This window comes from Phragmites australis, chromosome 4 (genome assembly GCF_958298935.1).
Source record: "Phragmites australis chromosome 4, lpPhrAust1.1, whole genome shotgun sequence".
In the NCBI taxonomy this organism is placed as follows: Eukaryota; Viridiplantae; Streptophyta; class Magnoliopsida; order Poales; family Poaceae; genus Phragmites; species Phragmites australis.
In genome coordinates this window covers 1878159-1894214 of record NC_084924.1, presented here as the reverse complement: position 1 = coordinate 1894214, position 16056 = coordinate 1878159, and the positions used below count along the sequence as shown (strand labels likewise).

General features: G+C 41.2%; 3 protein-coding genes across 5 annotated transcripts; 2 read left to right on the top strand and 1 right to left on the bottom strand.

Moving 5' to 3' along the window:
• The first annotated feature begins 1163 nt into the window (after positions 1 to 1163).
• On the top strand, positions 1164 to 6781 carry LOC133915107 (serine/threonine-protein kinase BSK5-like). Its single transcript, XM_062358126.1, has 10 exons — positions 1164 to 1382; positions 1893 to 2119; positions 2213 to 2348; positions 2943 to 3076; positions 3160 to 3265; positions 3376 to 3461; positions 3788 to 3976; positions 4423 to 4584; positions 5375 to 5488; positions 6205 to 6781. Exons 1-10 carry the CDS (start codon positions 1316 to 1318, stop codon positions 6457 to 6459), a joined length of 1476 nt encoding a protein of 491 aa, XP_062214110.1. The 5' UTR covers positions 1164 to 1315; the 3' UTR covers positions 6460 to 6781.
• Positions 6782 to 7321: 540 nt separating this feature from the next.
• LOC133915106 (mitochondrial import inner membrane translocase subunit TIM10-like) lies at positions 7322 to 10610 on the bottom strand. The gene is made up of 6 exons (XM_062358125.1): positions 10453 to 10610; positions 10285 to 10339; positions 10153 to 10205; positions 9099 to 9137; positions 8740 to 8809; positions 7322 to 7631 (listed from the first exon to the last, which is right to left on the bottom strand). The coding sequence occupies exons 2-6, from the start codon at positions 10324 to 10326 to the stop codon at positions 7584 to 7586; spliced, it is 252 nt and encodes an 83-aa protein (XP_062214109.1). The 5' UTR covers positions 10327 to 10339; positions 10453 to 10610; the 3' UTR covers positions 7322 to 7583.
• A 99-nt stretch (positions 10611 to 10709) lies between these two features.
• LOC133915104 (uncharacterized) lies at positions 10710 to 14214 on the top strand. Of its 3 annotated transcripts, XM_062358123.1 has the most exons (7): positions 10711 to 11151; positions 11655 to 11833; positions 12398 to 12719; positions 12826 to 12927; positions 13474 to 13622; positions 13726 to 13795; positions 13983 to 14214. In XM_062358123.1, exons 1-4 carry the CDS (start codon positions 10741 to 10743, stop codon positions 12925 to 12927), a joined length of 1014 nt encoding a protein of 337 aa, XP_062214107.1. In that variant the 5' UTR covers positions 10711 to 10740; the 3' UTR covers positions 13474 to 13622; positions 13726 to 13795; positions 13983 to 14214. The 3 variants fall into 3 exon arrangements, with proteins under 3 accessions (XP_062214108.1, XP_062214107.1, XP_062214106.1); XM_062358122.1 differs by lacking the exon at positions 13983 to 14214 and having other exon boundaries at positions 13726 to 13969; XM_062358124.1 differs by lacking the exons at positions 12826 to 12927; positions 13983 to 14214 and having other exon boundaries at positions 10710 to 11151; positions 13475 to 13622; positions 13726 to 13969.
• Positions 14215 to 16056: the final 1842 nt, after the last annotated feature.

Sequence of the window (16056 nt, the reverse complement as noted above, 5' to 3'; positions counted from 1 at the left end):
GAATTTTAGAATGAAAACATATCAGTTACAAGTACACATGGTTCTAACTTCTAAGGTTTCCATTTAGAGGTCACTTATCTACAACAATGGTCATTGGTAGACCACGATCATGTGCACGCTTAAACTCCACAAAGATAATATCATGCATATAGCGGTTGCAGTGTTATCATTCACACGTGGATAAACTATAATCCTCTACATGATTGCAACGACATAATCTTGATATATGTAACACAAAACATACTAGTGACTATTTAGATTTAATAACATAATATATCATACGTCAACACTTCCGAATAGCGCATGCTACTAATATTCATGTGCGACAAATGCCCACTCATGCGCTCTTCTCCAATCAACAAATGATTACTGATTTGGTAGCATGTAAATGCCATTCAATAACAACTTAAAATATTATGTCAATTAACCAATCACGCGGAATCAAGGCAAGTTCGGTTGTTAGTCACATTTTATCGCAAAGTGTGGCCGCCACAAAAGTTGTGGCAAGTAAAATGTCCTCCACACTTGTAGCAAATCATCAATTTATACCCACAATTATAACGTTGAATCAAACACACGTCTAAGAATTTGTGGCATGTATAATGTGTGGCATGACACTCCACAAACTCACACACAAATACTAGTAAAAGTATATAAACACTAACACTCCCATAAGATAAATTTCTATAATTGTAACATATATATATTCACGGGAATTCATCCCTGCAAAGAATTCCAACTTTCAATTACCAAGCCATAGTAACTGATGATTTTAAAAGATGAGCAAACTCCGGTATTCCAATGAAAAAGTTAAGAATTTGCGAGTATATAAAGTGGAGGAGAAAGGTTGAGTAAAATTAGTAGGCTGCAGATAACAACGGGCTAAAAGCAGAGAAGACCAAAAAGCCCATCACCTTCCTTGGATCCACAACTCAAACTTCCACCCGATCATTCTTTTTTCTTTCCCTCTCGCAAATAAATTAAATAAATTTTATAGGAACTTTCTACGAAAAATCTTTATAAGATTTTATTTTAATCGTATATTCTCTGATCTAATAATTAGAAGAAAAAAAAATCATCATAAAAATAAAATCTTTTATAAGAACTCATCCTATAAAATTTATTTCCCCTCCCCCCCCCCCCCCCTCTCTCTCTCTCTCTCACACTCCTCTTTTCGCACTTCTCAAGTATTATAGTCTTACTCCATTCGAGTCCTACGACCAGTAGCAGGCGAGCGAGAGGTGGCGGTGGTGGTGGAGCGGAAGGAGCCGTCGCTTGCTGCGAGGAGCCGCGCGAGATCTAGGTGGACGCGGCCATGGGTGCTCGCTGCTCCAAGCTCTACGTCTGCTGGTGGCCTCCCCACTTCAAATCGCCGATGCTTGGTACCCACCTACCGCACATTGCCACCCCTGTCTCGCGAGGATTACTCTGTTCTCGGTGTCATGGTTTATTTCTCTTGCTGCTTCTGTTTATTTCTTGGGGGTGGCGTTGGTCCGGCATTTGGGGTTCGCTCTTTTGTTTTTGTTGTTCGTTTCTGCGGCGTCATTTCGTGCTTTGGTTTGTGGTGGTGGCCCCGTCGATCTCGCTGGAATTCGTTGCGTGTGGCCCCGATCCATGCGGTTGTTTTGTTTGGAAGAGCGATCCGAATCTTATTTTGCTCGACCTGCTCATCGCTGATTCGACACATTTCTCTCCTTGGTTCGATGAATTCGGCTATTCTCGCGAGATTTTGGACTCAATCGCGTTTAGTTTTCTGCGTGTCTTCAGATAATCTCGTGATGGAGAGCAATGTGTAGCTAATCACAAGTGTATGCTCTTGGCTCTGAGGTGTGCTGCTGTGTCTGCTCGCGTTCTTGGTCCTGATCCGACGCCGGTGTTGATTTCCTGTGCAGAGAATGGCGCCGCCGAGGACGATGGCAGCGGCGTGCCTGTGTTCGCCGAGTACAGCCTCGACGAGCTCAGGGCGGCCACCGACGGCTTCGCTCCCGACCGCATCGTGTCGGAGCACGGCGAGAAGGCGCCCAATGTGGTCTACCGGGGCACGCTCTTCAGCTCCGGCCGCACCGTCGCCATCAAGCGCTTCGGCCGTTCCGCCTGGCCGGACTCCCGCCAGTTCTTGGTCCGTGTAGCTTGCTTCGTGTCATGGATCATTTCTTGTTTGTCTCTAGTCTTTGTGGCGTTTGATTGAATGGCTGTATGTCTGTGGATGCAGGAGGAGGCGAGGGCTGTTGGTCAGCTGAGGGGTGGCCGGCTGGCCAACCTGATTGGCTGCTGCTGCGAGAGTGGCGAGCGGCTGCTCGTCGCCGAGTTCATGCCTCATGAGACCTTGGCAAAGCATCTCTTCCACTGTATGTTTGGTTTTTTTGCTTACATGCTGTCCTCTTACAATACCTGCAATCAGTATATTTGGGCTCTGCTGGGGATTTTTCTGATTTGATAGTAGACTAGTAGTACGAATGTAGCATCAAGGTGTTAAGATCGGGACCCTTATTTAAGGATGTGTGCTTGTCACATACTATATCCAGTGTGGAATTGTTGTTTTCCATTGGAGAGGGTTGAAGCAATTTCAGCTGCACAATCCTTTAGTTGTTTGTTTTGTCTGGCGATATTTCTGTACATTATACTAACTGGAAATCAACACATTGATTTTCTATAAATGCTTCTAGACAGTGTTTTGTTTGGAGGTACAGTGGTAGGCATCCATGTCATTATTTTTCTACGCCTTTTCTAGAGGATATTTATAGCTTAATTGCATCTAACTTGCATATGTTGGTTTGGACGAATGGTACTTATCGGGAAGGGTTTACATTGTATGACCTTTTCATTGCGGTTTGCATGTGCGAGTTTGGCGGTTATGAGCTTTTAGCATGTTGATTTTCTATAATTGGCTGCATTTTGAATATGATAGCTGCATTTTGCCCTCATGTGGTTATGCGTGGCAGGGGAGACAAACCCACTGAGCTGGGCAATGAGGATGAGGGCTGCACTTTATGTGGCACAGGCGTTGGACTACTGCAGTAGCAAAGGGAGAGCTCTGTATCATGACCTGCATGCATACAGGGTCGTCTTTGATGTGGTGAGTCTCTACTTCGCCTTAGTTTCTCTCAGGCCTTTCATACAAAAGCATTAATCCTTTTGATTTTTTATGGTGAATTGTAGGATGGTAATCCCAGACTATCGTGTTTTGGTCTGATGAAGAACAGCAGGGATGGAAAGAGTTACAGTACCAATTTAGCGTTCACACCTCCGGAGTACCTTAAGACAGGTAAGTGTCTCACACACATATCAAGTTTGCCAACTCTTACTATTGCTATGAAATGAAAGCTTTAGGGAATCGGGCTTTTATAGGTTTCTTAACTGATATCTGTTATACAGGCAGAGTAAGTCCAGAGAGTGTGGTCTACAGTTTTGGTACTATCTTGCTTGATCTCCTAAGTGGAAAGCACATTCCACCAAGCCATGTAAGTTGTTCTGCTCACTGTTGGGTGCTGTTTTTCCATGTTTCCTTTAGTGTGTGTGTATGTATATGTTCTGACTGTATGCTTTAAATGCGTGCTCCAAAGATAAGACGTGAGCGTTGTAGTGTAACCCTTGTATGCATTTACTCTTCAGTTGACAGGAAATGCTCTTCTAATGGGAAACTACATCGCTGAATTTTCAATAACATTCTACCCTAACCTTTGGTTGCCTTAATGTTTTTTCCTTGTGTCGACACTTAGTTTGTAGCTGCTGCCATTGATCTATTTTATCCAAGGTAAATATTGATTTTAGCTTTGCTTTTCTGTAGGCACTTGACCTTGTAAGAGGAAAGAATTTCCTGGTGCTGATGGATTCTTGCTTGGAAGGTCATGTCTCCAACTCTGATGGAACTGACTTGATGCGATTAGCATCCCGTTGCTTGCAATATGAAGCACGTGACAGGCCAAATCTGAAAGCAGTAGTGTCTGGTCTTGCAAGTCTCCAGAAAGAAGCTTCTGTAATGTTCTTTCTTGCTGCTGTTTTTCACCGTCTAATGCCTATACCTTGGATTCATATAACAATATAACATTGATTATTGATGCTGCAAATGTCTCCTATTAAATTTGTTTCTATTGCAAATTCCAACTAGTACATATGATGTTATTTTGCAAGCAAATACTTTAGTCTATGTGTTCAGAACACAAAGGGTGGTCTTGTGTGCCATACATTTTATGTTGGCTTTTCTTTTGACATTATCTAACAGGTTGACTTATTGCATTAGTTATATAGCTTTGTTTGCTTAATGGTGCTAACTGAATTTTTATGCAGACTCCTTCGCAAAGGTTGTGCTAGCTTTGTTTGCTTAATAGTGCTAACTGAATTTTGATAGTGCTAACAGGTTGACTTATTGCATTAGTTATATAGCTTTGTTTGCTTAATAGTGCTAACTGAATTTTGATGCAGACTCCTTCACACACTTTGTTGGGCATCCAACATGATAAGGAAAACTCAGAACAAGCTTCGTTATCTGTTATTGGGAAAGCTTTTGCCAGAGCGGACCTGAACGTGGTACATGAGATATTGCAGGATGACGGATATAATGAGGACGACATGGCGAATTCTGAGGTAAAAACTATTTGCTAGTAAACCTTACTCCTAGGACACTCGTTGCTGTGACACTATTGTGCTTTACATTTTTCAGCTAGTATCATTCCAGTTATGCTAGACGAAAGTAAGAGAACCCACTTAATTTGAGATATAAGATGGAAAGCAACAAGTCCAGTTTGATTCCCAAGCTATATGATCATTAGATATATAGTGGGGGTTGTCATCAACGGTTCTGCATTGTCAAACTGTGTTATATACTGCTTCTTTCCTTATATTTACTGTTTTTGTCTGTGATAAACAGAAAAAATAAGTAGATGTTATCTTAGTCTGTTTTATACTGCTTTGATGTGATAAATAGATATATGATGGGGATTTTCACCGATCACCAATGTGATAAATATGCATTATCTTTCTCCGGTTTGCTTAATTTTGGACACTTGCTATGAATTAATAAAACATTACTGATCCTGGATGCATGAAATTACAATGCCATCCATGTGCTCATCACATTCTGCATGAGACAGAACTTTGAGCTTACATGTAAATTTCAACTAATTAATCATGCCAATTTTAAATGTTGTAGCCCTAGAATTATAAGAGAACTTTTGCTGTATCTTTTCAAGACAGATTGTTCCACAACACACCATTCTGGCTGGTTGATGTTCGCCTCGTTTCCAGTTTTGGCTATAAACCAAGAATGTCGTTTTCTGAAATTGTTTCTGAAGTGTTGCTTTGAATGAGAACTTAGGGAAAGCGTACTTGATGGTGTTATGTCTTACATATGCATTTGGAATGTTGGAATTTGCAGATATCTCTCCAGTCATGGATTGGCCAACTATCTGAGAGTTTTGTTGTTAAGAGGCATGCTGACAATGCCTTTCAGTCCAAGGATTTTGTAACTGCACTCGAGTGTTACTCAAGGGTATGTTTATATCATGTGATGCATTAATATTATTCTCCTTCCTGTATATGTACTTTTTGTCCGATTTCAATTCTTCAATCTTTTCAGTCACTTTTAGGTTACTTTTCCTCTAACAAGGCGTGTGAATAGGTTTAAGAAGTAATATACCTGATTGTTGTTCTCTAATGGGTCGCTATATGCCAGTAAATTAATATGCGTTACAGTGAACTGTATTGAGGTTTGAGTCAGGTGGCTTTGTGACTAAATTGCGATGACATGTCTATTAGCACTGTTGTGCTTATGTTTAGGAAATAGCTGTCTTATTGACATGAAAGTGAGATGTGAAGTAGTCCCAAACCATTGGCTTGAATTGAATCTAACATATAGGCCAAATTTCTGCCTCCTAAGTTGGAGCCCAAAATGCTTGTTACCAAGACAGGTTTTAGGTAGTTTCGGTTTGTTCATGATTCGGGATGCTATCTTATAGGTGGATTCAATTTGGTTGTAACCAATGCCCAGGTTTGTTTCCAACTCCACTAATGATGACCTAAACTTCAAACTCTGAACACTGGATGTATCGCTTTGTACCTGCATGCTAAAATATAGTAGCAAGGCATAGTGTGTTTTGCTATTGATCTATGTCTTCTATGGTATGGTTATTTGGCAGTTGATCTATGTCATTGAATCGAATATAACTACCTTCAGGCTATTGATCTATGTCATTGGATATTTGGCAGTTTCTCGATTCAGGGGCACTGGTGTCTCCAACTATGCTGGCGCGACGATGCTTCGCATACATGGTGGTTGGCAAGCTGCAGGAAGGCCTAGAGGATGCAAAGAAGTCTGAGGACATTGCACCCGGATGGCCGATTGGATGCTACCTGCAGGCGATGGCACTTCTTGGCCTGGGAAGGGAGACAGAAAGCCATGAAGCACTAAAGAAAGGCACTGCTTTGGAAGCTGAAAGAAATAGTAGAGCTAGAACTGTATAGTCCTAAATGTGATGCCTTCTCTGCTTGTACCTAGATCGCCTGCATTTTGGGTCTACTCCAATGCTTGCCACCAGTAGGGCTGTTTTTGGTATTCCCTAACTTGTTTCGGTATTCCAGTGGTTCTACAAGTCAAGAAGCTCCTACTACGTTGGCTGCTATTACACCTCCAATATATCCATGAATACAGAAATGGGCACTAGTATCGCATAGCATTCTGTTGATGCGAGATTGTAAAGTGACAATTTTCATCTTATTTTAAAAAATTCATGTATATACAAACTTCCAAATTTTCCTCAGACTTAAAAACTTTGAATTATTTGATCAACCAGGCATACCTGGAGTCTTCATGACATAATATTGCGGAAGTATTTGTTTTGTGCTTGATAGTTAAATCTTAAAAATTATTCCATAGCCATGAGCAAAGTGCATGTATGGTTAAGACTAGTTAGCAGAGTATCGGGCAGGAGATACCCGTCAACTATGGTTAATCCCTGAGGCCTGAGGGCATCTCTGGTGCAAGGTGCTCTTACGCATATGCTAAGAGAGTGAAAATTATTCTTTGATTTGGAATTAAATATATATTTTTAACGGAAATAAATGATCAAAATTGTGTTGGATATTGTATGAATGTACATTTTTTTTACCGCAGGCAATACACCATAATATCGCACCTTATCTATGCCATGCGTATAAGGTGCCCTGATGCACTAACAGAACAGGTGAAGAATACATCAATGAGAACAATGCACTCTGATTACCCTGGATTGTTGAGTCTATAATGGGCCCTTGGGCACTCAAGCAAGCAAAAGTTGCGAATAGTCCAGAACTTATGTCAGCAGAAAGACATCCATACAGTTCACTATGAAACAAGACCAGCTTTCACAACAGAATTATTCTCTCAAGCTGTATCAAATTATGACATGCATGTTCCCTGTTCATGATTCATAGACAAGGCACGTCACTGGGAAGGGAAGGAGATGGGATTTCCTTTTGAGCGGTCCATGACTAGCAAGCAAGTCACAGGTGCTGTATTGGTGTAGCAAATGGGAACACTCTAAAACCAACCAAAATGGAGAAACAGAGGGACAAAATTCTGCTGCAAAATGCAACTAGTGCTGCTTAGTTCACATCTGAGGCCGGTTCCCAAGCAGTTGGCCGACTAAATTCGTCACCTGAAAAGAATGCCCAAAAGATAGGGATTACAAATGGTGAAACATAAATTAGTAGCAATTGATGAATTCATAGAAACAAACCAGCAAGTATCTCAAATCAAATGCGGAAACTATAGCCAACTTATTGACATGCAAGTAAGTGGCGCAATAGGGATTAAGGAAACTATTGCGCTATGCTTGTATCTCGGAGCCTGTTTGGTTGATGCCTATTTTTGCCATTTAAGTTAGGTGAAGTGTGGCACGCTACAAAAAGGGTGGCGAAGAAAATGCTCACTGCAAGTGTGTCAAAGTTAGGAGGAAAATGTGTATATGGCACGTAAGCCATATGGCTGAGAAAGTGTGGCAACCACAATAAGAAAGTGTGGCAACCATGATAAGAAAGTTGGCAGCCACGATTGTGTGAATCAATCAAACACTTACCTAAGTAACTATAGCATGACTAATGTTAGGCATGACAACCTTAGACATAAAACCAAACAAATGCCTATCTTAACCTGTCTCCATATTTCAAAGGCTCAAGCAGATATATAAAAGAGCCGCGTATTTCTGAAGTAGATTTAGAGTGAAGGCTACTGCATTAGAACTATCAACAACAACAACAACAAAGACTTTTAGTCCCAAACAAGTTAGGGTATTAGTGATAGTAATAAAGGTAAAAGGAAACCAATAGCCTAAGTCATGGTTCTGGCTTGTGGATCACAAAAACTATCGTGGTAAAAAAGGGGGACAAATCCACAATATGCCACCGAATAACTGTCTAATCCCTAATATGCCATCCATTGTGAGGATGACATGTGGGACCTGGACCCACATGTCATCGACACAACAATTGCATATAAGGAACATGACAAGATATTTAGTGGCAAATCGTGGAATCTCCCAAAAAGGGAGATCACAAACTATCTTAGTTCGCAATAAGCAGATGCACTACATAGTTTTGTTCCAACCTAAATCAGAGAGTAGGCAAGACACCATCAAGGAAAAATTTCACAAATTTAATGAGTGCATGGCCATGTATAATATACTCTAAGTTTAGCTATACACACTTTATGCAACCAAATGAGCACAAAAATGAATCAGCAAAGAGAAAAAGTATCAACAAACTTGCCTGCCAGTACTTTGAAACACATCGATCGATGCAACTGTTCTCACCCATATTGAGCTCAGCTTCTTTATACCTGATGAAATAAAATCCCCAGAGAAAAGGGCATAGTTAAATCTAACAGATGATAAATCCTTCCTGGTTGTCACTAACAAGTGCCAAAACGAGTTCCATGCTTGAAATGTAATGCATTCTAATTCAATATCTTGTCCACCTTAGTTGAATTATATGATTATCCTCATATATCAACATAGAATAAGGATGTGCTATTCACTAAAACTGAAATAAGGATGTGCTAACAAGTCCATAAAACAACGATTTGAAGATTTCTAGTGATGCAAAATATAAGCAGATTATTTCTATACCTTTTCTCAATGCACTTGTCGAAACAAGTCTGTGTCAGCCTGCATAAGGCACAAGGACACTATCAGAATTCAGAACAAGCATATATTAAGTGGCAATCAAAATTATTCCTCCTGTAAAAGGACTGGATTGAGAGGAGTGATATAAGAGTAGTGATGTTTAATGTTTATTACTATAAGCATGCAGACTTTCAGAAGAGCATGAAAACTATGCATTATCTATATTTGAGTGTGTTTGAAGGATGCAAGCTTAACCGCTTGAGGCAGATATCACTTGGTAGAAAAAGTCACCATATTTCAATTACTTCGTTAAGATGTTATTAAAGTATCATTAATTATGAGAAGCATCTCTGTGCTGAGTGCTAACAGCATACTGATTTATTATGATCTTTCTTTTATTTATTGCTGGAACCGCTAGGTGGTAATAAATACAGCATCTCTCTCTTTTCTATGCATATTTGTTGATGACAATTGGTATTGCCAAGAAATCAAGGGAGAGCATTTGCAACCACTAGACATATGTAAGACAGACTAGTTTGCAAGACAGTCTGAAGGAAGCATTAAACATCATCTGGCTCACAACTTACTACAATACTTCCTCCGTTTCGCAATGTTTGCCTATGGCCTCGGGAGTATCTGTCTCAAATTGTTTGTCCATTGCAGTAACTAAGGATGTTTTATGGTTCATTTTCCTGCTATGCCCTTGAGTGCATCATGCATTTACTCCAACATTAGTGAATTACTTACTCTCATCCTCGCATTGATTAGGGTTAGCATGGTCATCTCACTATATTTTTTCACTCGATTTCAGTATTTCTTGGTTTGTACGCAATGGTGGGCGTGAACAAATATTGGTGAATTATGCTAGCGATAACAGTTTGCGACGGTAGGAGGCTGGGCGAACACTGCAATTCAAGTGCAAGCAAATCTTTTGCTTTTTCCAGGTAATGATGATCTCTAATTTAGTACTAATTTGAAACTACAAAGACAACAGCTGGCATTGGTATACTTCTTGTAACATTAGTGATATCAGGCAAGCAAGAAGCATATCGCTCACCTATTGAAAAGGTCAACTCTGTACTCCATCTCCTTCTCCGCCATCCCAAACATCTGTTCAGTCAAAGACACTCAGGATGAGCAATAAATCTGAAAATAGAAGCAAAAAAGGCATCAAGGTGAATGTATATACCTGCTCCTTCTCCAAATTGGTCGGCCCGCCTTTCTCAGCCATTGCTACGCCTAACCTGCAAAAAACAGGACGCACCAAGAAACGCAAAGCTGAACCAATTAACAAACCATCCAAACAAGAAGTAGGGGGAGGAGAGCAGCGAAGTGATACGAGGAAGCATATACTTACAAGGCAGGAGAACGACGGCCGGAGATCCTTGGGAGGCGGCGTTGGGATGTCCAGACGCGAAGAGCAGCGCGCCTCCAGCGTCCCTCGCCGACTAGGGTTGTGCTATGCTTCCGTCGGGGGAGGCGGAAGGAAACAGAGAGGAGAGCACGCCTTCTCCTATGGGCCGCATCCTAATGGGCCTCCTGGCCCGAAAGGTATCCACTGACACCATGGACCCACCTGTAAGCCCAGTACGTTTTAATCGTCTTGTTCCGAGCTGCTCGCCTTCCGGTCTCCCTGGACGACGCCATGAGCTTGGCTTATCCGCTCCTCCGCTTCCCGTGCCGCTGCTCCCTCGCGGCGGCGTCGCCGTCTCCGCTTCCCGTGTCGGTCACCATATCGGCTTTGGCCTCCGCGGATGGAGGCGTTGGGGGTGGGGGCGAGCTGACGCCACGGGAGAGGCGGCAGCAGCGGAGGGAGCGGCGGGAGCTGCGGGCGACGGACTGGAAGGAGGAGGTGCAGGACCGGCTCATCCACGAGCCGGCGCGGCGGAGGAAGAAGCCGCCGAAGCGTACGTGGCGTGAGGAGCTCAACCTCGACCTCCTTGCTGAGCTCGGACCGCAGTGGTGGCTCGTGCGCGTCTCCATGGCGCCCGGCACCGACTACGTCGACCTCCTCACCAAGGCCATCTACCGCCGGCACCCGGAAGTCTCATTCAAGGTCTCCCTCGCTTCCTCCTGGCTCGTTAATTAAGCACGGCTCTCGCGAGCATTTTTGCCGAACGCTTGGCGTGAGCGTGATGCGACCAATAAGATTATTGAAGAACACACTCTACTGAATTGATGTCCATTCGTAGGCTGTTACATCACGTTCGTGAGATATTGCCAATTAAGCTGTGAGCAATATCATGGTGCGGTAATCGTGCGACTGTTAGAATTTCACATCTAGCATGCGAAACTCTAAAATTGTGACTCTTCTAGTTGGATAATATAGTCACTGTGAAAATCTATATTAATTCTAGTCTGTGATTTATGTTACTGTAAACACTTAATTGTGGTGAGATTTGGATTACTAGGATCTGGTATGAATCCGATCGTGCTGACCCTGTAAGTTCTCCGATTTATCATTCCTAATAGGAAACGGCTTAGTGCAAGTCCACCTGAATGACTTCACTTGCATATCATGATTTTTAGCACTGTATTTCTCACAAAAGTTATTTGCAGATTTATAATCCATCCATCCAAGTCAAGAGGAGATTGAAAAGTGGCTCAATCAGTGTCAAATCAAAGCCATTGCATCCTGGGTTGGTCTTTCTGCATTGCACCTTAAACAAGGAGCTTCATGACTTCATCAGAGACACAGAGGGCTGTTATGGCTTTATTGGAGCTACAGTTGGTTCTATGTGAGCACATCCCTGAGTTCATTCCATTCATTGCCTTCTGTTCTTTTTTGTTTACATATTGTTCATTACCATTGTTATGGTTATTGTTTTTAGGTGGATAGCTACTTTCATATTATTTTTCGGAATTATTAAATTGTTGATTATACACCAGAGTACTTAACCTTTGATAGCATCTCATCTTGTAAAAAAATTTAGGCAGACTCGAAAACATAGTGGTTGCTATGGATATGGTAACTATGTCGAAGCAAATATATGCCATCCGTCATTGCACAATCATCCTTTAACATCAAGTGACCAACATGCACACTAAGTGTTTCCTGACAACAATAAGATATTTCTTTGATGAACATGATATTCTTTTGCAAGAAAAATGATTATCACAATAATTTGCTTGCTGTAATTGTAACAAGTATGAATTATGGTATACGAAGTATCCAAATCAAAACACATATATACTGCTACAGCAGATCATATATCCTCATAGTCTCTTCTATGATCTTTTATTCAGTTTTGCCGATTTGCACTGCTTGTACCTGTCTTCATAGTAATATTCTTACTGTGCAGCAAGAGGCAGATTAAAAAGCCAAAACCTATTCCAGTTGAAGAAGTTGAATCAATTATTAGTGAAGAAAAGGAGGAACAAGAGAAAGCTGACAAAGAATTTGAAGAAATGGAGAACATGGGAAATGCCGAGTCTTTCAGTAAACCTGTTCAAGATTCTGAACTTATGTTGATTAATAAGATAAAAAAACAGTTTAAGAAATCACCCTCAAAAGGTAGCACCAGCAGCAGCGCTGTTACACCTGGTGCTAGTGTTCATGTTCTCTCCGGGCCTTTCGCAAGCTTCAACGGATCCCTTCTGGAAGTCAATCACAAAAATAAGAAGGTTTGTCTGGTGACAGCTTCATCTTACTGAACTAATTGTGTAATTATTTTTCAATACCTTTTCTTCTGGTATTATTTGGTTATCTAAGAAGTATAACCTCTCATAGGCCACTGTTCGGTTGACACTTTTTGGGAAAGAGAGCTTTGTTGATCTAGATTTTGATCAAATTGAGGTGGTTGAAGCGGACGGCAATGATAGTAACTTATGACTTATGAGGTCTGAACACTATTCTAAATCGTAATTTTCTGACGTTGGCAAACATGTTTTGGTTGCTGTGGATAATAGCATCATGAACTAATTATTTCAAGAATCCCGGGACATGAGCACACTAATCTTTAATATCTACTATAGCCTATTCTGATTGCATCGGGTGATCAGAAAAGGACGTCTGACACTCTGACTTAGGAAGTTAGACGTTTTTCATACATAAATAGGACGGCAAAAGAAATGATATATCTGGAGTATGCAATTTTCGCACCTGATTATATGGTGGAACATGCATTCCTTATAATTGCACTGCACTGATTTGTGCTCCCCCATTTGAGTAAACCAAGTCTATTTACGATCGATCGTACGATAAGGAATTTTGCTGTTGTTTCTGAAAATATCAGGACTCCCATCTTATGTTAGTTTGCCTCTCTGCGTGATATTTTTCATTCTTTTTTAGCTCCTCAAAACTTTAGCTGCAGTGTAGGAAATTTAAGATTTTTGGCATCCTGCTATAGTTTCTCACTTTGTGTTTCATGTCTGAGCAGGCTTGTGTATCGCAGTATCAATAGCTTTTATCAATACTTCAGCTGGGGCCTGAGTGAATGAAGCAGGCACTTCAGTGGGTAGGCTGTTGAAGACCGAGTTACCAGCAATACAAACAGTTAGCCTATGAGCTGCTTTCAAAATTAAGCGGTAAGTTCTGCGTCCACTTTTGTCTACTGCTAGCAGAGGAGGACGTGGGATTTTAATGGCCTTATTCTATTCAAATAAGTGTTCCCTTTTCCTTTTTTGACAGGAGTTACTGGAACGTAACTGTTTATAAATATTGAGGATATTGAACTGGGGATATCACCGACTTCAACTAGGTTGCTTGCATTTCGCTTAACTCTGCCATGTAGAAAGCAATATTTCAACTTTTAGGTTGCCATTGTCAGTTTTGTAGGCTATTTATTTCATATTTTTATTATCATTATCTTCATTTTTAAACAAATTGAAATGGAAATAGAACTCATAATTTATCAGAGGTTGTTTTTTGGGTATCTGGATCTTCAGTGACTTCAAAGTGTGCATGTAGCAATCTGGAGGGTGCTGGCTTGCTTCGGTTTCTGAACGATGACAGACAGAGATGACTTTGTAGAAAGAGATCCAACTCAATTGTGTTGCTTAGGCCAAAAGCTTCGAACATGTTAGGAAATTAGCTATCAGTGGGAACAGATTTATCTATCGAGATAATGCATATAATCACAGACGACATCAGAGATACGATGTTTGTTAATAAGTTTCAGTCAAAGCCTATATCTGGGGATATGACTACGGGTGCTCCTTTCCAACTAGCAATATCGGTCGTTTTTCAGGTTTCTCGGTAGACTTGCTGCCCCCTACGAACCTATCGGTACGTTGTTATGGTTATAAACAACGGTCCTCTTCTCATATTTACGAGAATATCTAATTGCAGCAATCCTATTAAGATTTCACCTAGAGTTCTATTAGAATTCTGACATATACCGCTAATACAACACAAAGGTCTATATGTAACTAACTCCAGCTGTAAGTAACGATCTCCATAACCTCTACTTTATTCCAATTTAGCCCTTGAAGCTTCTTCACACTCATCGAACCACACTTCAAAAATACGTACATACAACTCAAAACGATTCGTGCCCTTGCTGATTTGAAAGCACGCAAGCCATCTCCAATGCCATCCTGCATCCTGAGCTCGCGTCACATGTTGCCACACCACACAGAATAACCACCACCGGCTCTCACACTCCTATGTCGTTGTTGTCAGTCTCTTTATCTCTGCAATCGTAGTATGATTGGCTTGTCGTCACTAATCTATCCACCCTGCACCAACATATGTTCACCCTCCAAGTGAATTGTCTGTCAATCTTCCCTGGACTGTCTGTTATGTACCTGCAAACTGTTCGACAACTACTATCGGACTCTTATTAGTCGCAATGCACATCACGATCATGCACCATTGATAGTCCATGCACATCATCGAATATCACAATAGCAATCTAAGGTCTGGTCAAACAGCCGACTGCCTCATCTCTTTCGCCTGTTGGAAAATTCATCGGTATTTGTGAGCTCTTGTCACGCTTCGGCACCTGCGCACCTCGTGTTTGTGACCTTATGTCACAATTTAATACCTACGCATCTCATGCACATCCGCATGACATATCTTGTCACCTGTACGTCAATCTATCCAGCGCTTGATCGAAACTACGATACCATCTCACAGAACATCAGACTATTCACCCTAGTTGTGAATTATCTATCCAGGTTGGTCACTGAACCCCCTTGTGTCATCAAATTTCCCTACGCACATAAGGTCCGAACTGCCTTCTTGCCCGTGCGTTGCCTGCTTAGGCCACCATGCACGCTCCAGCAGCCCACCTGGTGCACCATCAACACACGAGCCGCCGTTCCATGCGCCACAACGCCCACGGGCTGCCTCCAGGCCGCTCCACCAACCACATATGCCAACACTAAATAAGTTTTTTTTATATTTTTTAACATAAATAATTAAATAAATGTATTTTAAATAAAAAGATTTTAAAAATAGACCCTTACCGTCCTCTCTTACCACCTCCCGCTAGAACAGTATATCGCCAACAATACTGTTCATATGAGTATTTTTTTGTTCTGTCTTCTCTGTATAAAATATTAGTCTTTTGTTGCTCCAAAATTTTAGAACTTTTTTTACGTATTTCATAATCCATGTGCAACCCATTTTAATTAGATTCACTCAAAAAGCATGTGCAGAATTTAAACTAAAATTCTCTAAAAAAATACTACTTTTATAACTTCTAACAATTGTTAGGGTCTCAAATAAAATTTCAAAAATCTGAAAAAATCACTAATATTATTTTTGGGACTGAGTTCCTAGATAAGGTGAGCCTTCGGATACGGGGATATCGAATGGCACTCAGAACGACACGTGTTGGAGACGGAACGGTTTTTGATACCTCTTCCGGTTGCACTGTGGCTCTATTTATAGCCCGTACCTGGCAATCACAGGTGTTGTTTACAAATCATACCCCCTCACCTGCTACATTCTCGAAATATCTAGGGGCATTATGGTACAAATGAGCATAATCACATAATTACAGCAGTACCCTAG

Bases quoted from the DNA above. Each gene is read 5' to 3' on its own strand.
- LOC133915107 (XM_062358126.1), top strand. From the start codon at position 1,316: ATGGGTGCTCGCTGCTCCAAGCTCTACGTCTGCTGGTGGCCTCCCCAC. The intron at 1,383-1,892 runs GTACCCACCTAC...TTTCCTGTGCAG, and splicing joins CTTCAAATCGCCGATGCTTG to AGAATGGCGCCGCCGAGGAC. The intron at 5,489-6,204 runs GTATGTTTATAT...GATATTTGGCAG, and splicing joins CACTCGAGTGTTACTCAAGG to TTTCTCGATTCAGGGGCACT.
- LOC133915106 (XM_062358125.1), bottom strand. From the start codon at position 10,326: ATGGCTGAGAAAGGCGGGCCGACCAATTTGGAGAAGGAGCAG. The intron at 10,206-10,284 runs GTATATACATTC...TTGACTGAACAG, and splicing joins CCAATTTGGAGAAGGAGCAG to ATGTTTGGGATGGCGGAGAA. The intron at 9,138-10,152 runs GTGAGCGATATG...TGCCTTATGCAG, and splicing joins AGAGTTGACCTTTTCAATAG to GCTGACACAGACTTGTTTCG.
- LOC133915104 (XM_062358123.1), top strand. From the start codon at position 10,741: ATGAGCTTGGCTTATCCGCTCCTCCGCTTCCCGTGCCGCTGCTCCCTC. The intron at 11,152-11,654 runs GTCTCCCTCGCT...AGTTATTTGCAG, and splicing joins ACCCGGAAGTCTCATTCAAG to ATTTATAATCCATCCATCCA. The intron at 12,720-12,825 runs GTTTGTCTGGTG...AACCTCTCATAG, and splicing joins TCAATCACAAAAATAAGAAG to GCCACTGTTCGGTTGACACT.